Source organism: Erpetoichthys calabaricus, chromosome 10 (genome assembly GCF_900747795.2).
Source record: "Erpetoichthys calabaricus chromosome 10, fErpCal1.3, whole genome shotgun sequence".
Classification (NCBI taxonomy): Eukaryota; Metazoa; Chordata; class Cladistia; order Polypteriformes; family Polypteridae; genus Erpetoichthys; species Erpetoichthys calabaricus.
In genome coordinates, this window is record NC_041403.2 from 160328943 (window position 1) to 160349237 (window position 20295).

A 20295-nucleotide genomic window follows, 5' to 3' on the forward strand; every position below is an offset into this window, starting at 1 on the left:
AGGAACGACGGACAGACGCTGAACAATTCCGACAGTTAGCTGAGAACGCATTCTATAATGAGTCCTTGGGATTAATGAGTGTCATTTGCAGTCATTGTCATTCACTTAACTTCCTTGAAGAAACAACTGGCAGTACAACTGATGAGTTTACATGTTGTTGTTAAAAAGGTCAAGTTAAGCTGCCTCCTTTGGATGAATATCCTGAATATTTACGGAAGCTTTTGACTAACAAAGTACCTGAAAGTAAAAGCTGTATGGAATGCATTAGATCCTACAATAGTTCATTTGCTTTTGCATCTACCGGGGTAAATATCAAGCCACCACCTGGGAATGGCCCATACTGCTTTCGCATGTGTGGACAAATATTGCATCGGATTGGAACAGTGCACCCTGAGCCAAATCACCACCGCAAATGTGACCAAATGTGCGTGTTAGATCTAGATGATGCAGTTTATCAACGAATGAACCTTCCTGAAAACAAGCAATGCACAGAGCTGATAATGAGAAACGTAGCTGAAGTCATAAACAATCACCCATTAGCAAACTCTATAAAAATGCTACATGAAGTTGAAAAACAAGCCAATACAAAAGCGGAGGCGGACGGTGTGGCACCAACTAAAATTGCCTTAGTGCTAATAAAGGACAAAGAACACGATCCGAGACGATACAATGTTCCCATCGTTAATGAAGTGACAATTGTGTTTCAAAGTAAAGACGGTGAGCCTCCGTTTCACCGTGATATTGTCATGCATTTACGTCCTGATGGAACTAACCAACCTAAATTCCAACACGTGGACATTTGTTTTCCTAAACTTGATACTTTGACATACCCCATTTTGTTTCCAACTGGCCAGGAAGGATGGAGTGCTGCAATTTGCAGATATAAAAAAAATCAAGCACAGAAAAGATCACGGGTATCAATGAAAGAATATTGTTCCTACAGACTCTCAGCAAGAGACAAGTTTAATCCATTAATCTCCCACCCTCCATCACTTTTCATTCCGAACGCAGGACGCACCAAGGCGCATATGCACAGCCCCACAGTCAAACCCGGCGGCTTGCCAGAGTCAGTAGGTAGCACCCAAACAACACAATCTGTAAACTAAACTTGCTGTAATCCACTGTGCCAGCAGTCGGTGTCAACAGAGGCAAAGGAATCACGGCTCCACAAAACGAAACCACTTTAGTACACATATGTTGATTTAATTAAATGACATTTCCCCAGACGCACCCACCCTCCATGATATTGCATCCCTCCACATATCGGAGGGAACAGACAGTGATTGCCATTCGTGGATTTGCGATTCTTTCGAGAATCGCGGGCTTACTGGTACCATAGAATGCACAGTGTAATAGTAAACTAAATGTAAAAACATTGAATAACAGAGAAAACTAACATTGTGAGAGTTCGCGCTAGACCCTTACAAACCGCTCGCTGTAAACTTTTTTTATGAGTTTTAAGCACAGGAAAAAAAAAATTAAAAGCCACTTCTCTTGTAAAACTTTTCAAACCATCCTGTACTGGCTTTAAATTTCTCACCTTCGCCACTCGAAGAAGGATTTTTTTTTTCAGCAAATCGCCATGAATCTTCCTGGCTTTCGCGCGTATGATCGCCTCGCTTACACTGTCCCCTGCAAGTTGCTTCTCGTTCAACCACACTAGCGACAGTTTTTTCACCTCTTCCAGCACTTGAGGCCTCTGCTTGGTTAACATTGTAATTTTGCGACATCAGCTGCTTTGTTAGGCCCTGTATATGCAAACAAAAGAAAATGGGAAACGGAGAATGGGACATCATTGGCGCGTACCAACACGCATAGGGAAACTGGCCACCAGTGTTTTTGATCACCACCAGAGTGTGTGGTCGTGAACAGATGCAAAATTTTGGCAAACTTTTTGATCATAACTCTATTTGTACGTGTTCGGAAACATTCGTGACCAGAGATTTTAATGTATAAGGCAATTTCAGCAGAGCAGGACAAATATATACATTTAAAAAGGAAAGGCGCGAAGATGAAAACAGCAATGACCATTTTCCTCCCCAACCCACAAATAACCCCCTATACCTGTGAATAAAAATAAATACAGTGAAATACACACCCAGACCCACCCAAAGTTCACAATAGTCCAGAGTGGCTAAATGAATTGTAGAAGCCGGCCAACGAAAGAATCTGAATATTTAAAGGTAAACTTTTTCCACAGTTAGTACTGCGCCATTATTAAAAAAAAAAAAATAAAGGACTTGAACGAGCTCCCTAGAGTCCACTAGTCATAATTAAATGCAGGATTCCCGTCCCCAGAGACTATTTCTGACCTTCGCCTATCTAGACAGGTCTTCGTAGCTGTAGAACCTTTTTTACATGGCCAATGCGGGTGCTGATCTGTTCAGCAAGTTTTCCAGTCTTTTTCTTCCTTCCGCTGCTGTCCTCCTTCTCCTCTCGAAAAATGGAGCGGTTTATGCAAATTCCTTCTACAACGGGATGTGCAGCCTTCTGGTTTGCCGCTGTCGATCACCGGTCTGTTCTCAGAACAGCATGTATGGGCACACAAGCAGACCAGACAGACAACATGTTTGCCGCATAACATTTTCAATGTGGTGGTGTAGCATAGATCCCCACCCCTGGCTGATGGTACGGTGGGTCCAAAGTAGGGCTTGATATTGGCCACATGAAAAGCCCCTTTGTATGTGGAAGTTAACCAGTCCTAAACATTTTATGATTTTTGCTGGTCCCTGATCATTTGGGCCATAGCTTGGTAGCAAATCTGTTGATGGTACTGGAGAGATGGTGAGTCCTTGTCCAGTCCAAGTCCCCGACAGCAAAGAGTACCTGTTTACGTCGAGCATTATAATACTTGGCATGTCAGGATGTTGATCTCGCCAATCTCCTTTGGCTTTGCTTTAATTTTTCTAGAATCTGAGGTGGTTTATGTTTTAGAGTCAGGGAGAGGTGCTGGGGTGATGAGATGATCAAGGGGACCTTGAGTTTTCTGTCAATCACAACTTGAGCAGGTGTCTCACCAGTGGCCTCAAGTACCCGCCGTGTTGATGGCAAATTGGAGCTCTGGTAGCCACTTATCTCAATCTTGGAGCGGTTCACATAGGAGGGCACCATAGTGTTCAAGGTCCTATTCACTCTCTCTGTCAGACTGGTCTGTGGATGATATGCAGTGTCTATTCCTAAAATAGGATGTAAGGGGCTTTCTTCCTGCCCACACAAGCAGACAAGACAGACAAGCAGCAAACTCGTATGTGGCGACGCTACAACTTTCTTGTTGCACTCATGTATTCAAAAGGTGGAAATGTCCATACCTCTGTGATCATGAGCACGTGTCCCTTATGTGAACCCTACCGTGGAAAGTGTTACATGAACAAGGTAAGGTGGCTTAATGTGTTTTAACACCAAAGGTTCGTCTGTTCAAACCTCTGATGCAATTTTTAAGCAGAGCATTTTTATTTTCTTGGTCTTTGGTGTAAATATGAAAACTTAGACTATGCGTGAGATTTGAGTGAGCACTAGGACCGTACGCAATTACTGACTGCTGTCTCTGTTCCATTTTTCTCAGTTTGTCAGAAAACCAGTCCCTCCTGAAGATGCCTCCATGGGCGAACATGTGGCTGGTTGGAGCCATTTGCTTATCCATGGCCCTCCATTTCCTTATTCTTTATGTGGACCCTTTACCGGTGAGTTCACTGACGACATTTAAGAAACTATGTGATTGTTGTTGTATCCAGGTTGTAATTAGCAGACATAATAAATGTAGACTTCCACAGTTGGATACTTCTATTTTGAAGTAAATGTGACAGTAAGAGCTCTGGGGATCCAAAATAGCAAGGATTTTATTAATCTAAGACTAATGAGGGATAAGCTAAATGGGATGTTGCAAAGTGCAAGCTAAAGGAAAGGCAAAAAGTTTAGACACAAGTCTGCCTTTTATAGTTCTGTGGGATGACTCGTCCACTTTTCACTTCATACTGACCCCCCAACGAGAGAAGACCACTCCGTCCATCAAGCCCTTTTGTTTGCTAACTAAAATTGTTCCAAACTTACAATCCCTCTTTTTGTGTAAAAGCAGTGTTAGAACAAACTGTAATAGCTTCATCTACAGAGAGAACACAGAATGGCTTCCTAATGGTCTTCCAAGGTGGCAATTGTCACATTCACAGGGATAGAACCACATGCACTTCAGAACAGGTCGTCCACCTGAAGCTAAGCATGTTCAGGCTCAACTAGTAATTAGATGGGAGACCAACCAGGAAAAGCTTGGATTGCTGCTGGAAGAGGTGTTGGTCTTCCAAGGTGGCAATTGTCACATTCACAGGGATGGAACCACATGCACTTCAGAACAGGTCGTCCACCTGAAGCTAAGCGTGTTCAGACTCAACTAGTAATTAGATGGGAGACCAACCAGGAAAAGCTTGGATTGCTGCTGGAAGAGGTGTTGGTCTTCCAAGATGGCAATTGTCACATACACAGGGATGGAACCACATGCACTTCAGAACAGGTTGTCCACCTGAAGCTAAGCGTGTTCAGGCTCAACTAGTAATTAGATGGGAGACCAACCAGGAAAAGCTTGGATTGTTGCTGGAAGAGGTGTTGGTCTTCCAAGGTGGCAATTGTCACATACACAGGGATGGAACCACATGCACTTCAGAACAGGTCGTCCACCTGAAGCTAAGCGTGTTCAGGCTCAACTAGTAATTAGATGGGAGACCAACCAGGAAAAGCTTGGATTGCTGCTGGAAGAGGTGTTGGTGAGGCCAGCAGGGGCCACCTACCCTGTGGTCTGAATGTGGATCCCAAAGCCCCAATGCAGGTACGAGGACACTGTGCTGTAGAAATGGCGCTGTCGTTCAGATGAGAGATAAAACCAAGGTCCTGTCTCTCTGTGCTCATAAAAGATCTCTGGGCATCCTTCATAAAGAGTAGGGTGCATCCAGATGTGCTGGATAAATTGCCCACCACGGCCTGGTCATTCTGGCCCCCTTATCATCTCCTCTGTCCCTAATTGGCTTTCTCCATCTCTCTCACCCCTTTGCCACCTAAAACCTAATGTGTGGTGGGCGTATTGGTGCAAAAATGGCTGCCTTCGCCTCCTCCAGGTGGATACTGCATATTAATGGCTCTCCACTTTGAGTAGTGAGAAAAGCGCCATATAAATGTAAAGAATTCCTATTATTCTTTTCCACATGACTGTATAAGTAAGTACACTCCACAGAAACTGTTGATTTTTTCAAATTATTTGAGCGGGCAAGATGCAAACGATGCCTACAGACAAAGGTAATATATTTGAATAAAAACACAAAGAAAATGTGCCTTTTCAACTATTTATTCAATAAACGTACCAATAAATGTAACAATCTACATCTAGGGGAAAACGAATGTCCACCCTTGGCCTCAGAAGCCCCCTTTAGCAGAAATGATTTCTTGGTGGCGTTTTGCAAAACCGGTTTCTGACATCGATTCCATCGAGTGAAATTTTTGGACCTCTCCTCCATGCCATTTTCCTTCATGTTGCAAGATGTTGTTGGACTTTCTTGCTCGTCTTACCAGTTTCAGCATTTCAGTGTCAATTCAAATCAGGGCTTTGACTAGCCAGTCCATAACCCTCCTTTTCTTTCTTTGTTTTTGACCTGTTCCTTGGTGGATTTGCTTGTGTTCTTCTGATCGTTATCGAGTTGAAAAGTCCATTTCTGGTTCATCCTCAACTTTTAGAAAGATGGCCTCACATTCTCCACTAGCACACTTTGATATGATGCAGAATTCATAGTTGACTTGATGATTGCAAGCTCCCCCAGCTCCGAGCAGCAAAGCAACCTCCAATCGTAACATGCCTACCACTGTGCTTTGCAGCTGGTTTGAGGTTCTTCTCCTGAAATGCTGTCTTCAGTGTGTGCCAAACAGGTTTACTGTTATTGTGGCCAAACAACTCTTATCATTGATTCATCTATGCAGAACCCATTGTTCCAGACAGCCTAGTCTTTGCATTGATGTTCATTGTCTGTGGTCTTACTCAGATGTTCATTTTGGCACACTTCACATGTAGGTCAAATTTGTGCAATCTCTTTCATATTGGAGATAAATTCACTTTGACACCAACTGTTGCAAGAGTTGCCTGAAGATCCCACAATGAAATATTGGCATTCTTGGAGAATTCTTTTAGTATCAAATGGTCAGCTCTTGGGCTGAATTTGCTGGGCCGGCTAGTCCTGGACAAATTAGCAGTGCTTTGAAATTGACACCACTTGTAGATGATTTTCCGTAGTGCAGAATGATCGATTTCAAATAATTTGGAGATCTTTTTAAACCACTTGCCAGACTCCTAGGCATCCACAACCTTCTTTCTGAGGGCCTTAGAGAGAGCTCTTTTGATATTGGCATGATGACACCACACACGTCAGTAGCAAAGAGAACACCAGACCCTCGATATCAGTGCTTTAAATAAGATGGGGTCCACATGCAGACTCCCTAAGCAGGTGCTGATCACTGGCACCTCATCTGAAACACCTGATTCTAATTTCATGGATTTGAAGTGCTGATCAAAGTAGGAGTAGACTTGCTTTTTTCCTTGTGACATTTTTTCTTCATTTACATTATGAGAATGAATTCACCGTGTCAATTGTATGTTGCATTTGTTCAAGTAGATCACCTTTTTACTTTCTCATATACAGAGTATGGAGAATGTATAGTCTTCTTCTTCTTCTTCTTTCAGCTGCTCCTGTTCAGGGTTGCTACAGCGGATCATCTTCTTCCATCTCTTCCTGTCCTCTTCATCTTGCTGTGTCACACCCATCATCTTCATGTCCTCTGTCACCACATCCATAAACCTCCTCTTAGGCCTTCCTCTTTTCCTCCTGCCTAGCAGCTCTATCCTTAGCATCCTTCTCCCAATATACCCAGCAACTCGAGATTTTGATGACTCTTGACATTTTAGACCTCCTCAAGTCCGAAAATACCGTTTCTTGGAATTATGTCTGTGTGTGTGTGTGTGTGTGTTTGTGATGCAACGAGATGGATGAAATTTGGCATGTGGTTGTTACACCAGAATTGTAGATCTGTATTAACTTTTTGGGTCAAATCCATCAACCGGAAGTGGTACGTTACCTGAACACATACTCAATTTTTTTTTTCTTACATTCATGCATGTGCAGAGTCCGATTTATCCAACTTTACTTTTTTCATAATTTTTCAATATATTATTAATTTGATTTGTTGTTGATGGTTATTTAATGTACATAATATAAAAATCATTGTCTTATGGTTTACTCCTCAAATATCCATCCCCATATCCAAGTATACGAGAAAGTCCAGGGGAGACCACTCTAAATTGTAGGCAGTTGTTTGCATGAAGATCTGATGTTTGCCTCGTTCAGATTTCCATGGGGTGTCCCTACTTTTTCACATGACTGTATTACCTATTTTTTAATGTTTGTTGCCACTCCATTCCTCCATCAATTTCTTTTTGCACCTGCATATCCATTTTAGGATCATAGAGGCTGAAGCTCGCCTTCGTTCATCTCACCTACCATCTACCTACCCATTAGTTTCTAGCCATGAGCAGCATTTTAACCTTTCACAGAGATTCCCTTCAAGGTGTAAAAAGTAGAAGGTACGACAGCATGTGTTAGATGGCTGGCCTATCACCTGGTAATCATGTTTTTTAGCCATAGTGTTACTCAATGGATGGAAAATTGTTGGGTGTTTTGAGCAGTCATTCCAGAAGTTCACTCGGGTCTGCTAATCCATAGAATGACAACTACAGTTGTGGTGAGAAGTTTCCATTCACTCATATAACAGACATGCATGTCAGGACAGAATTGGGCTTTCGATGACTTCTTCAACTGTTCTTTTTCTTTGGCGAAATGATTGTACAACATGTATCTTTAATACAACAAAAAATCAGAAGTGTAGCGTAGAAGTGGTAATTTATTGTGGGTTTACTAAATGCATCACAGGGTCAAGGTTATACAAACAACACACTCATTATTTGGTTAAATGATCCCTTAGCACATTACTCATCGATTAGATGCTTCTGGTAACCATCAACAAGCTTCTGGCAGAATTCAGGTTGGATATCTGACCTCTCTTCTTGACAGCATTGGTAACGTTCAACCACATTTGTTGGTTTCCTGACACAGATCTGCCTTTTAAGCAGTGTCCGCATAATTTCAGTAGGATTGAAGTCCGGAGTTTTGGAAGGCCATCCCAAACACTTAATGTTGTTAGCCTGATGTAGCCATTCCAGCACCAGCTTTAGTGTGTGTTTAAGGTCACTGTCATGTCGGAATACCAAATTGTGTCCAAGTTTTCAACCTTTTAGCTGATGGTTTGAGTTTATGCTGATGAAACCAGAGGGTAACCCTCCTTCTTCATTATTCCCACCACTTTGTGCAAGGCAAGGCACCAGTTCCACTGGCCCACAGCAAGATGCTACCACCACCATGCTTAACCGTTGGCACAGCATTCTTGGAATTGTATGCTACATGTAATCATGCAATACTGAGCAGGATAAGAACTCCATATCTTGGGAATAAGAGATGCTTGGGTTTTTTCTACTATATCAAGGTTGCACATTTTTGTAACATTTTGTCCATTCATTTTGTGATCACTACAGATTGGTGTTAATCTGGGGTGAATTTTGTGTTTTTTGCTTTGAAGGAAATAAGGACTCGCATTCATATCGTATTTAGTGTTGGTCGGCAAATTTGGCAAAGCGTTTTTTCCACAGCAAATATGCTATATTCACCAAGTAACCTTGTTCACCAAATATTTTCCTTAAAATTCGCCCTGAGGCAAACTCAGGCAAACATTTTTATTTTTTTTCCCCAGCAATCCCATGATACTGTGCAAGGCCAGCGTGACATCACAGAGCTACAGCAGCTACACATAGAACTTTCGTTGATGCGTAATGCATTTGAGAATTACATTAGCTGACCGTAATGAGAATATTATGAGTACTGCCAAAGGATTGTATAACAGTGATACCTGTGCTGACCGTGCAGCGCTACATGGCTAATTTGTCTTGCGCTTAGGATCTCGCAACAAGCCCGACCCAAGAAAGAAAATACATGCAACTCTGTGAAATAATAATAATAATAATAACAAAAGGTTTATTACCATTTACAAGATGTTTCTATCTTCTTCATGGAAGAAAAAAGTGAAAAGCATGTGCACAGAGATTACAAACAAAAAGAGACTACAGCTACATCTGGTGCCATGACCCCAAACGATGGAACGAGTCAATTGAATGCCACTGCATTGTTTGGGGCACAGAGCCACAGTGGTCTGCTGTCTTACAACCCAGATCACATTTTGGGCCGCGATAATCAGTCCAACATAGTTGGTAGACGTTTTCCTTCCCTCGGTTATCCTGTGCAGATGTCCAGTTGTGCTTGTGACCCAGACTGGATTTAGCAGGTTTTACAGTGAGAATATGGATGATGAATTCAATTAAATACCAGTATCCTTTTACAAAGTGAATCTCAAGTGCTTCTTTTTCGTTACCTCCAGGGTCCTTTCAGAGTTCAGCTGCTTCCCATAAACTCTTGATTGCTTATTCCCCCGAGCCCCCTTTTTCAGCTTCTGGTGGTAATTGTGGTGAAGTATGCATTGTAAAAACTACGAATTGCGTCCTGTTGTTACTCTTTTACTTGCTTTCATTTTTTTTTTCCTCCCTTGACTGCAGTCTGTAGTGAACGCACCATAATGACCCGATTAGGACTGCAGCAGTTTATCCTGATGCTGAATGATCTCCCCTCTCTCTTGTTTCTTATGTTATCTCGAATCTCTTTTCCCCAGGTGATCTTCCAGATACGGCCACTGAGCACAATCCAGTGGGTAACCGTCCTGAAGATGTCCATTCCTGTGATTTTGATTGATGAGGTGCTTAAATTTTTGGCCCGCAATTACGTAGACCCCGGCCGTGACCTCGAGCAAGAGGAAGAGGAGGCAGCAGTACGACATGGGCAGCGGCACAGCAGCCTGCTAAACAGGCTGCAGCGATCCTTGCGGGGTGTCTCCTGGTCCTTTGTCTTGATTGTCACTCCTCTTCTGGTCTGGCTATATAGCCTGGACACCGACATCACCAACATCTTTTGGTCTTAAAGATGGCCGCTCTGGAAATGGGAATGAGAATGGCATTGTGTACCCTGTGCATGGACAAGCCTGTCTGTGCCCCTGCAATACAGCATGCAACACATGTGAAGCTCTACTGTCCATCTACCTGGCATTAAAACATCCTGGACAGCCTGGCTGTGCCCAGCACAAAGCAAACAATGCCTTGTTAACCGCCAGAAAAAAAGCAAGCTGCAAGAACAAGGGATTTTACTTTTTTGTGCTTTTTTTTTGTTAATTTGTTTTGTATCTTTTTACTTTGTTAAAGAAAATTATTTATTGATAATCCATCCATTCACAGATAGATACATTCCATTTAAAGCAGAGCTCTTGCCGAGCTGTCATTCCTTGAGTTGAAGAGGCCAAGTTTTAGGGGCCTGTTATGGGTCACCACTAAAATCTAACTCTCCCAATCCTCTCCTCAGTAAGGACATTCAGCATTACAAAGTCCCCTCCACGTCTGAGGTTCTACCATCATCTAATTGCTGTCCTCTTTCTACACTCCTTGGTGTGTCCATAAGCATGTGTTTCTCACATGGCACAATGCAAGATGAGTCTGAAGCTTATCTTGGCAAAGCGACATTCACAGCAGAGGTCCATTTTGCTGGCTTTCAGCGTCCCGACCGATTTGCTACAGCACTTCACAGATTGCTTTAAATTCCCATAAGACTTGGTCCTGTCAGCCGAAGGAATCCTCCCATTTTGTTCATTCTTAGGCATAAAGGTTGATCTTGGTGCCCTCCCTGCCTATTTAGACTTTGGTTTCTATCCCTGTATATGTTAGCTAGAACATCTTGTCAGGACCGTCTTAGTCTGCTTGCTTTGGTCAGCAAATGTGAGTTTATGTCATCCTATCCATGTTGGCTGTTCCAGTCCTCTCCGATAACTTCTCAGTCTGATAATTCTTAGGTATAAAGTTTAAATTAATCCCAGTAACCTCCCTGGTTGAGCCATTCATTCATTTCCTCTAACCTCCCAACCTGGTTTAATTAGCTATGGTTACCTTCACAGGTCCATCTCATTTTAATGCTTCATGTGGTTAGGCCTACCAACCTACAGATTGCACTTAAATATCTGCAGTGCTTTAACTCTTCCACCCAACCAAACTTGACTCATCTTCTTACTTGTGAAGCTTAGTCTGTTCCAACCTAATAACATCCCAGTCTGATCTTTCTTTGGTATAACCTCAGTAACCTCCTGGTTGGGCCATAAATTCATTTAATTTAAGCTCCTAGTCTAGTTTAATAAGACAAAGTGCCTACCAAGGTCCATCTCATTTAAACACGTTGTGTGGTTAGGCCTTCAAACCTACAGATTGCACTTAAATATCTGTAGTGCTTTAACTCATCAACGCAACCAGACTAGCTTGATCCTCCGAGCTACAGAGCTTAGTCTGGTCCATCCCAATAACCTTCCAGTCTGAACTTTCATAGGTATGAAGCTTAGTCAGGTTAATCTCTGTAATCTTCCTAGTTGGCCATTCATTAATTTCCTACAAGCTCCTAACCGGGTTTTAATACCTATAGTGCCTACTCGGGTCCATCTCGGTTTAATGCTTTGGGTAGTTAGGCTTACCAACTTCTGAATTACACTTAAATATTTCTGTAGTGCTTTATCTCATCCACCCAACCAAAATACAGTAGACTCGTCTTCCTACCTATACAACTTAGTCTGGCCCATCCTAATAACATCCCAGTCTGATCTTTCTTCTATTTATCTCGGTAAAATGTCTGATCGTACTACTTACGGGAAATTGCAACCCCCACAAAAAATGTGAAAACAAATCAGAAACCATTTATGGAAAACAAAAAATAATAATCATAAACTTACAAAAACGTGGTTGCATAAGAGTGTACACCCCTAAACTAATATGTTGTTGAAGCGGCTGATGATTGTATTACAACACTCGGTCTATTACTTGGCACATCTTGACTCGGTAATATCTTCCCCCTCTTCCTTGCAAAAATGTCCGCGATCCTTCAAATTACAAAGGCATTTCCTGTACACAACCTTCTTCAGGTCACGCCGCAGATTTTTAATTGGATTTGTTCAGGTCTGGGCTCTGGATAGTCTATTCTGCTTATAAAATGTCGGCCTTTTGGTGAAGTCATTCCTTTGAGGATTTGGATGTAGGCTTTGGGTTGTTGTTTTGCTGAAAGGTGAAATTCTGCTTCATCTTCAGCTTCCTAGCAGACATTTGAAGGTTTTGCTCCAAAATCAACTGGTATTTGGAGCTGTTCCGCCTTGACTAAAGCCACAGTCCCTGCTGAAGAAACGCATGATGTTCTCACCACCATGCTTCACCGTTTGCATGCTGTTCTTTTGGTGATGTGCTGTTTTATCTTTGCGATAAACTTACATTTTGGATCTATGGCCAGAAAGTTCAATCTTTTTCTCATCACATTTTTCTGCATGGTTTTGGCAGACTTGGATGTATCAAGCTGGGCTTGGATGTTGCTCTTCGTGAGACAAGACTTCAATTTTGTCACCTTTCCCTATAGCCAAGACATGTAAAGAATACAGAAAATTGTTGTCACATGTAGGGAGCAACCAGAACTTGCCAGGAAGTCCTGCAGCTCCTTTAATATTACCGTAGGCCTCTTGGCAGTCTCTCTAGCCAGTTTTCTCCTTGTTCTTCTTATCTCCTTCTTAGTTTGGAAGGGATATCCAGTTCGTGGTGGCATTGCTGCTGTGCCATATTTTCTCCATTTGTTGATGAATGTCTTGACTGTGTTCCTTGGTATATCTAATGATTTGGTTTTTCTTTTGTACCCATCTCATAATCAATACCTTTTAATGATGAGATCTTGGTCATGTTTTGAAAGCTCTTTGTGGACCGCGGCTTTTACAGTAGGAATTCAACCAAGAAGATTTCAGGATGATCCTACAGGAAGAGCTGAACTTTATTTGGCAGCAATCAGTTATTTTAATTCATGGCAGTTGTAAATTGTTGTTTAACATGAGACGTATTTGGTTGACTCTGAACACAGCCACATCCTTAATTATAATAGTTCTGTGCAGACTTCTTTGCACGCTTATGCAACCAGGTCTTTGTAAGATTTTTATTTTAATTTTAATTTTTTTAATTCATTTTTTTCTTAAAGCTTATTGATTTGTTTTTACCTACTTTGTATAGGTCGCTCTGTCTTAGTGGTGCAGTTCAAGTATCTTGTGATCTGGGAAAAGGGAACGCAAGTGGATTGGAGTGGCGGCGGCTGTTCTATGGACGCTTTACCAATTTGTGATGGTGAAGTATTAAGACAAAACTCTGTTTCCCGGTCAATCTACATTCCTGTCCTCAACAATGGTCATGATTTTAATGAGATCAAAAGTGCAAGCAGCAGAAATGAGGCTTCGTCACAGGGCCACTATGTTGACAATCTGTAATAGGGTGAGAAGCTTAGGAATTTGGGAGAACCTCAGCATAGAGTCGCTGCTCCTTTGGGTCAAGAGGACCTAGTTGAGGTGGTTTGGACATGTTGTAAGGATACACCCCCAGGCGGTTCCCATAGAGTATTCTTGGTACAACCCACTAGGTGGAGACACTGAGGAAGACCCTTGACACGCTGGAGGGATTACATCTCTCAGCTGACTTGGGAACACCAGGAAACTTTCCAGTTAGAGCTGAAATCTGTAGCTGGTGACAAGGAAGTCTGGGCTGACCGGTTAGTCCATTGTGGCCCTCACCAGGAAAAGAATTTGAAAAAAAAATGAAATGATTCCTCTTGTCTCATATTTTTACATCACAGAAGCCTACATTGTCAATAGGAACATGTAAACTTTTTATATCCACTGTATAGCCCCCATCATTTTTCCAGCAATTTCCAGTCGGGCCCTTTATTTACTTGCCAAGTCATGAATAGTCTCCTTACATGCATGTGACTACCGATCACATAGTGTGACATCCACAGCGACTTAGTTGTAGTGCTCTGCGACTACCGACAACAATTTGTCTCAAGTTGTGTGAGCAGGCTCCTGCGTGTGTGAGAGAAAGCCACCAATGTATACAAAGACCACAAACTGAGAAGAACTCTCTATTTGGTGGCTTCAAGCAAGGGTGGTCTCAAGAAACTAAGGAAAATGTGAGTTCTGAACTGAACACTTCATGGAAGTTAGGGAGCCGGCACGGATGTCTTGTCATTGTCTTGTCTTTGTCATACAACATGTGGAAAAAGGAAAAAATACACTACACATTGATTGGCTTCTAAAAGGTGTCCACCTCTTGATAATTTCACTGAACAACAGGAAAATTTCAAACTCTGCAACCATTGAGCGTGATACTCCCTTCCAGTTGACGTCAGGGGCCATAGGTAGAATTCCTGTCATGACACTTAGTCTGGTCTATCCCAGTAACCTTTCAACTTCTAGTTTGTCCAGTCAGACTGGTTTCTGTAAGAGAGAATCGATGAGACTAAGTCCCCTAACTGAAGGTCCAGTCTGAATTTTCTTAACTAGGAAGCTTGGTCCTAACATAATCTTCCCATCTGTTAGAGTTATTCTTACCATTCCCAGTGACCTCCATTGTCAGATTGTCCTTGTTATGAAGTTTGATGTTCCACCCAAGGCTTTCAGCTGCTGTCCCAGCATATCTTTAGACTAGGACGTTCTCTGTTTAGACCTAACGGCTCCCAAGCTAAGTATTGATTGGTCAGGGTGGATCTCAGATCAGGTCTAATTGTTTTCAGTGAAGTGCTGACCATGTGACCGGTATCATCAGAGTGGAGCTGATCTCAGATCAGGTCTGATGGTTTTCTGTGAAGTGTTGACCAAGTGACTGGTAACATCAGGGTGGAGCTGATCTCAGATCAGGTCTGATGGTTTTCTGTGAAGTGTTGACCAAGTGACTGGTAACATCAGGGTGGAGCTGATCTCAGATCAGGTCTGATGGTTTTCTGTGAAGTGCTGACCAAGAGACCGGTAACATCAAGGTGGAGCTGATCTCAGATCAGGTCTGATGGTTTTCTGTCAAGTGCTGACCAAGTGACATGGTGTATGGGGTGAATAGCGACATCACCACATGTAAAACAAACACTACTCATGGGGTCTGCTCTTGCGGCCTTCAGCTATTAGTTGACAACTTGCATTTCAACTTTGTGAACGTAATGAAGGGCTGATTTTTTTTTTTTAATCTTAGCTGAAACGATAGTTTCTGTTCCATTTGTCTTGGTTCTATTTATCATTTCACACATTCCCAAAAAGTTTTGAGTGCACCACATTTCTGAACACAGTAAACTTATTCCTTTTTTTTCTTAATTTGTCTTAACTGTACAGCAGCTTCATCAATATTATAAGAAATGGAATTTGTTTAATAATTAAAGAATTAAAGAAAAAAGGTCTGGGCATTGTTTCTTGCCATTTTTTAATACAGGATCAAAGCTTGTTTTCTTTTTAACCAACCCTGATATGTGAAGCATCATCTAAAGGCCAATGTCACATTTGATGACGTTTCCAGTGATTTTCATTTACTTTACGTAATTTTGGTGAGCTGGAGGCATTCGTCTAATGCGACATGCCCAGGAACTCACCCCGAGAAAATCAGACAGTAGGCGTGCATGAGAGCTGACAAGCAATGAACGCTCATCCGGAAGTACAGTTGGAAACGGGTGTCGTGGACCTCACGAACAGAAAAGAAGCTCAAGGCGTAGGAGCGACTCCACTTCCTTCGATGGCTGAAGAAGGCAAGCCTACCTCACCCCCACCCCCCATTCTCACCACATACTGCCGGGGCCCCATTAAGTGTGGTCTGACCATCTGGTTTGGGAACTGCATTGTCTATGACTGTAATGACCTGCAACGGATAGTGCATTCAGCAGAAAGATCATTAGGACATCTCTGACATCTTTGTAAAGTGTTGGATCCACAAAAGCTACAGGATTGTGAAGGACCACTCCCACCTCTCCCACGATTGCTTTGTCCCATGTCCATCTGGCAGAAGGTACTTTAGCATCTGAACCAGTTCTGCAACTGTTTCTATCCCTCTGCTGTCCTAACTCTGAACTCTGTGCTGCCCCCAAGCCCTCAGAACTGTTCCTAGTAACAAATATATATGTAGTACATTTGTTACACTTGTTACTACTGTTTATTATTTACAAGGGGGTGCTGAAAAGTTTTAAGTCTGCCCAAGAAGAGAATGACATGGAACCATGAAACTTGTGAATTATTTCACATATTCACCCCAAAGTTCAACATGCCTGGCACATCATGTATGAAGTCTGTATACCCCTTCCAAAAAATCCCGATGTCTGGTCACTGAAATACTACGCCACTGCTCCTAATCACTTGAAAATGAAGACTCTTTCAAACTCTTAGGTTTAGGAACAGGAAATAATCAGATGGAGCAAGATGGGGGACGTAGGGTGTATGGTCTACGCCAGGGGTGGGCAAAGTCATTCCTGGAGGGCCGCAGTGGCAGCAGGTTTTTGTTCCAACCCAATTGCTTAATAAGAAGCACTTATTGGTCAAGTAACACTTCTGCTTCATTTTAATCGTCTCAATTGCTAAGACTTATTAATCCTTATGGCTTATTTTAGTCTTAAACAGCTGTATTTTGGGTTTTAATGGCTCCTTATTAGCAATAAGATACAAATAACAAAATTAACCAGCATGTCTCCATTTAGTTTTTTCCATTTACACCTGTGTGTATTTATCATGCACTATTTGGTTTTATGAAATACTTGGTAGGAAAGTGAAGAGAATAAAAGTGAATGACTGAGAATTATTCATCTGTTTTAGCCTTCAAATCATTTAAGTGATATCCTTAGAAAGGAAAAAAAAATCTAGGATACGAGAATGACCTGGCATGGCAGAGTTAAAGCACCAACAAGCCATGAAATTAAATTATTGGCACGGATTGTTTTCTAATTAAGCAACTGGGTTGGAACAAAAACCTGCACCCACTGCGGCCCTCCAGGAATGACTTTGCCCACCCCTGGTCTACGCACTCAGACCCCAACTTTGTCAAAAACAGCCATGGTCTTGCCAGCCTTGTGAGCAGGTTCATTGTCTTGCAAAAAGAGAACTCCTTTCCGCAGTTTCTTTCTACTTTTTAATTTCTCGTATACAAAGTATAAGGTAAGTATTGTAATCGTCCAAAGATTCCATTTCGAGATTTTGATGAATCTCAATGTTTTAGACCTCCCTGAGTCAGAAAATACCATATTTGGAATTATGTCTGTCTGTCTGTGTGTGTGTGTGTGTGTGTGTGTGTGTGTAAACACGATAACCTGAGTACACTTTCACTTTGGTCAACCAAATTTTGCGTACAAGTATTAGGTACAAAAAGTAGATTTCTATCAATTTTTAAGCTATTTCCATTAACCGGAAGTGGTATTTTACCTTTGATTCATGCAGCTGCAGAATCCGATTTATTCAACTTTACTTTTATAATAATTGTTCAATATATTATTAATTTGATTTGTTCTTGATGGTTCCTTAATGTACATAATATAAAAATATAATCATTGTCTTGCGGTTTACTCCTCAAATATCCATCCCCATATCTGAGTATATAAGGGAGACCACTCCCGATTTTTTCATTTAAATGTCTGCTTTAATGGGCACAACATGTTAAAGTAGTATTCTGCATTAACAGTTTGGCCACTTGGAAGAGAGTCCGTCATTACAACACCTTCCTGATCCCAAAACACTGTAGCCTTGACCCTTCTTGCTTACTGTTGGGTCTTGGATTGCTTTGGCCTTGGAGAACCAGAGTGCCGCCATTGCATGGACTGTTGTTTTGTCTCAGGATCAAAGTTGCTCATGTAACCTTTGTGTGTGTGTGTGTGTGCGAGACCATCAATTATGTTGTCTGTTAGGCTTTTTTCTCTGAATTTACTGTCTTAATCTTCTTTATTTATTTATCTGGTTTGTACAATGCTTTATACTGTATACCCTGCCATTCTATCTTAAACTCTGTGAAGTGCCTTGAGCATGGGAAAGGCGCTATATAAATAAAATGTATTATTATCCATCCATCCATCCATCCATTTTCCAACCCGCTGAATCCGAACACAGGGTCACGGGGGTCTGCTGGACCCAATTCCAGCCAACACAGGGCACAAGGCAGGAAACAATCCTGGGCAGGGTGCCAACCCACCGCAGGACACACACAAACACACCCACACACCAAGCACACACTAGGGCCAATTTAGAATCGCCAATCCACCTAACCTGCACGTCTTTGGACTGTGGGAGGAAACTGGAGCACCCGGAGGAAACCCACGCAGACACAGGGAGAACATGCAAACTCCACGCAGGGAGGACCCGGGAAGCGAACCCAGGTCCCCAGATCACCCAACTGCGAGGCAGCAGCGCTACCCACTGCGCCACCATGCCGCCCTGTATTATTATTATTATTATTATTAGTCCTTCCAAAATGTTGGCACCAGTTTGCTGAAAATGCTGCAAGATCAACTTGGTTGTGTGCACTCGATGCAATTTCCCGTCAGTTTTAAATCTGTAACAAGCTGTCAGGCAAGTGGGTGCCTAAATGTTTCAATGCTAACACGTTCCCTTCATATCTGTAGTGTCTCAGAAATTGTTTTAGCTGATATTTGCTGATCTTCCAAAGTCAAGTTATGGACATGGTGAACAATTTCAGCAGTTGACACATTGTGAAGCCTGACAGACCTTGCTGCAACTTTGGGGGGTTTATCTCTCTATTATAATAAAAAAAAATCCTGGGAAGCGACGATAGAGACGAGAGATACTTTCATGTCCTACGAGATGAGACTTTGTGCCAAGAGATTTAACCACACCCGGGGCCAGAAGTAAAAGACAAAAGAGTAGATGACAAAGTAGAACATCGTAAAGAGGTTCAAAAACGTTGGTGCGATACACATGCAGAGCAGGCTAGAGATAATGAAAGTACTAAAATTCGAAAGTCTCAAAAAAATGATAGTGAAGATCGAATTAGTGTAAACAAACAGAAATTATTACTTGGTGAAATAACGGAACAGCAATAAGAGATCGAATATATTGTTCGGATTTAAACTTTAACTCAGAGACTTGTAGATCGTCTAATTTGTGTTGCCATCAGGGAAAAGTAGTGTTTCTTCCCAATGAAGAGGCGTATCCACGAGAAATAAAAGATTTGTTGTTTGGTGAAAGTGAAATCTGCATACGTGAGCGGCAGAGACGTGATGTGGCTGGCGCGTAGTGCAGGCCCGGGGGTTGGCAAGTGAAGCAAGTAATAAGAAAAAGTAATCATTTAGTCCCAAGACTTTTAACCAAGAAGAACAAAGTTTCTGTTTAAGTCTGGGGAGACACATTCATGTGTGAGACCACCAGAGGTTTACTTTCAATACCATATACTAGGCCTAAAAAGCTTGGCAGAGGCTGCACTTCCTTACGGAGCCTGAAGTGAGTGAGAATCCCCCCCAACCATCCTCACCACTTTCTACCTGGGCACCATTGAGAGTGTCCTGACGAGCTGCACCACCTCTTGGTATGAACACAGCAGTGTGTCTGACAGGAAGACTGCAACGTGTGGTGAGGATGGCTGAGAAGGTTATTCCACGGCACTGAAGACATTTTTAAGGACAAATGCAAGAAGAATGCCCTTTGCATTGGTGTGAAATGCCACCCACCCCTCTCTTGGACTATTCGCTCTCTTGCTATCTGGGAGGAGACATCACTCCATAAAATGAAGAACAGCCAGAATGTGCAACAGCTTCTTTCTACAGGTAATAAGACTGCTAAACTCTGACATAAACGTAACAAGCCCATTTTTATACATACACAAGGGTCGTTTGATAAGTATGGTAAAAAAGCAAGACGTCTTATATTGATTTCTGTGTGAAACTATTACTTTGTGTGCTTTTTAGAAAACTGGAAAAAATATTCAGCCCTCAAAGAGTCAAACACAATTTTTAAGAACAAAATCCTCCTACTACCTAAAACCAGGAGGTGCCTTAATGAGGAGCAGCTACACCGATGTCGTAAATCACACATGTGTAATCGACAGCCCCTCCATGGGCTGCAGTGCTCAGGGTACTCACGATTGCCACGTCTCTCTTTACCGATAATCGGAACCGTTAATTCATTAAGTCTTTGAGGGCTGATTATTATTTTTTTTCCGTCAGCTAACACCAATTTGAAGCATCCACCTGGATGACGTGACAGCAGCCATTTCTGCAACAGTACGTTCACCACATATGAGCTACTAATTGGTGAAGTGCTGAGAGA

At 42.1% G+C, this 20295-nt stretch overlaps 1 protein-coding gene across 1 annotated transcript in view; it reads left to right on the top strand.

The window, feature by feature from the left end:
- The window catches only part of si:dkey-28b4.8 (sarcoplasmic/endoplasmic reticulum calcium ATPase 2), a 67202-nt gene extending 56820 nt beyond the window's left edge, over nucleotides 1-10382 (top strand). Inside the window, exons 21-22 of the mRNA XM_028812270.2 lie at nucleotides 3563-3680; nucleotides 9796-10382. Of these exons, the coding sequence (XP_028668103.1) occupies nucleotides 3563-3680; nucleotides 9796-10101 (424 nt within the window). The 3' untranslated portion in view covers nucleotides 10102-10382. The remainder of the gene's footprint in view (nucleotides 1-3562; nucleotides 3681-9795) is intronic.
- The last annotated feature ends 9913 nt before the right edge of the window (nucleotides 10383-20295 follow it).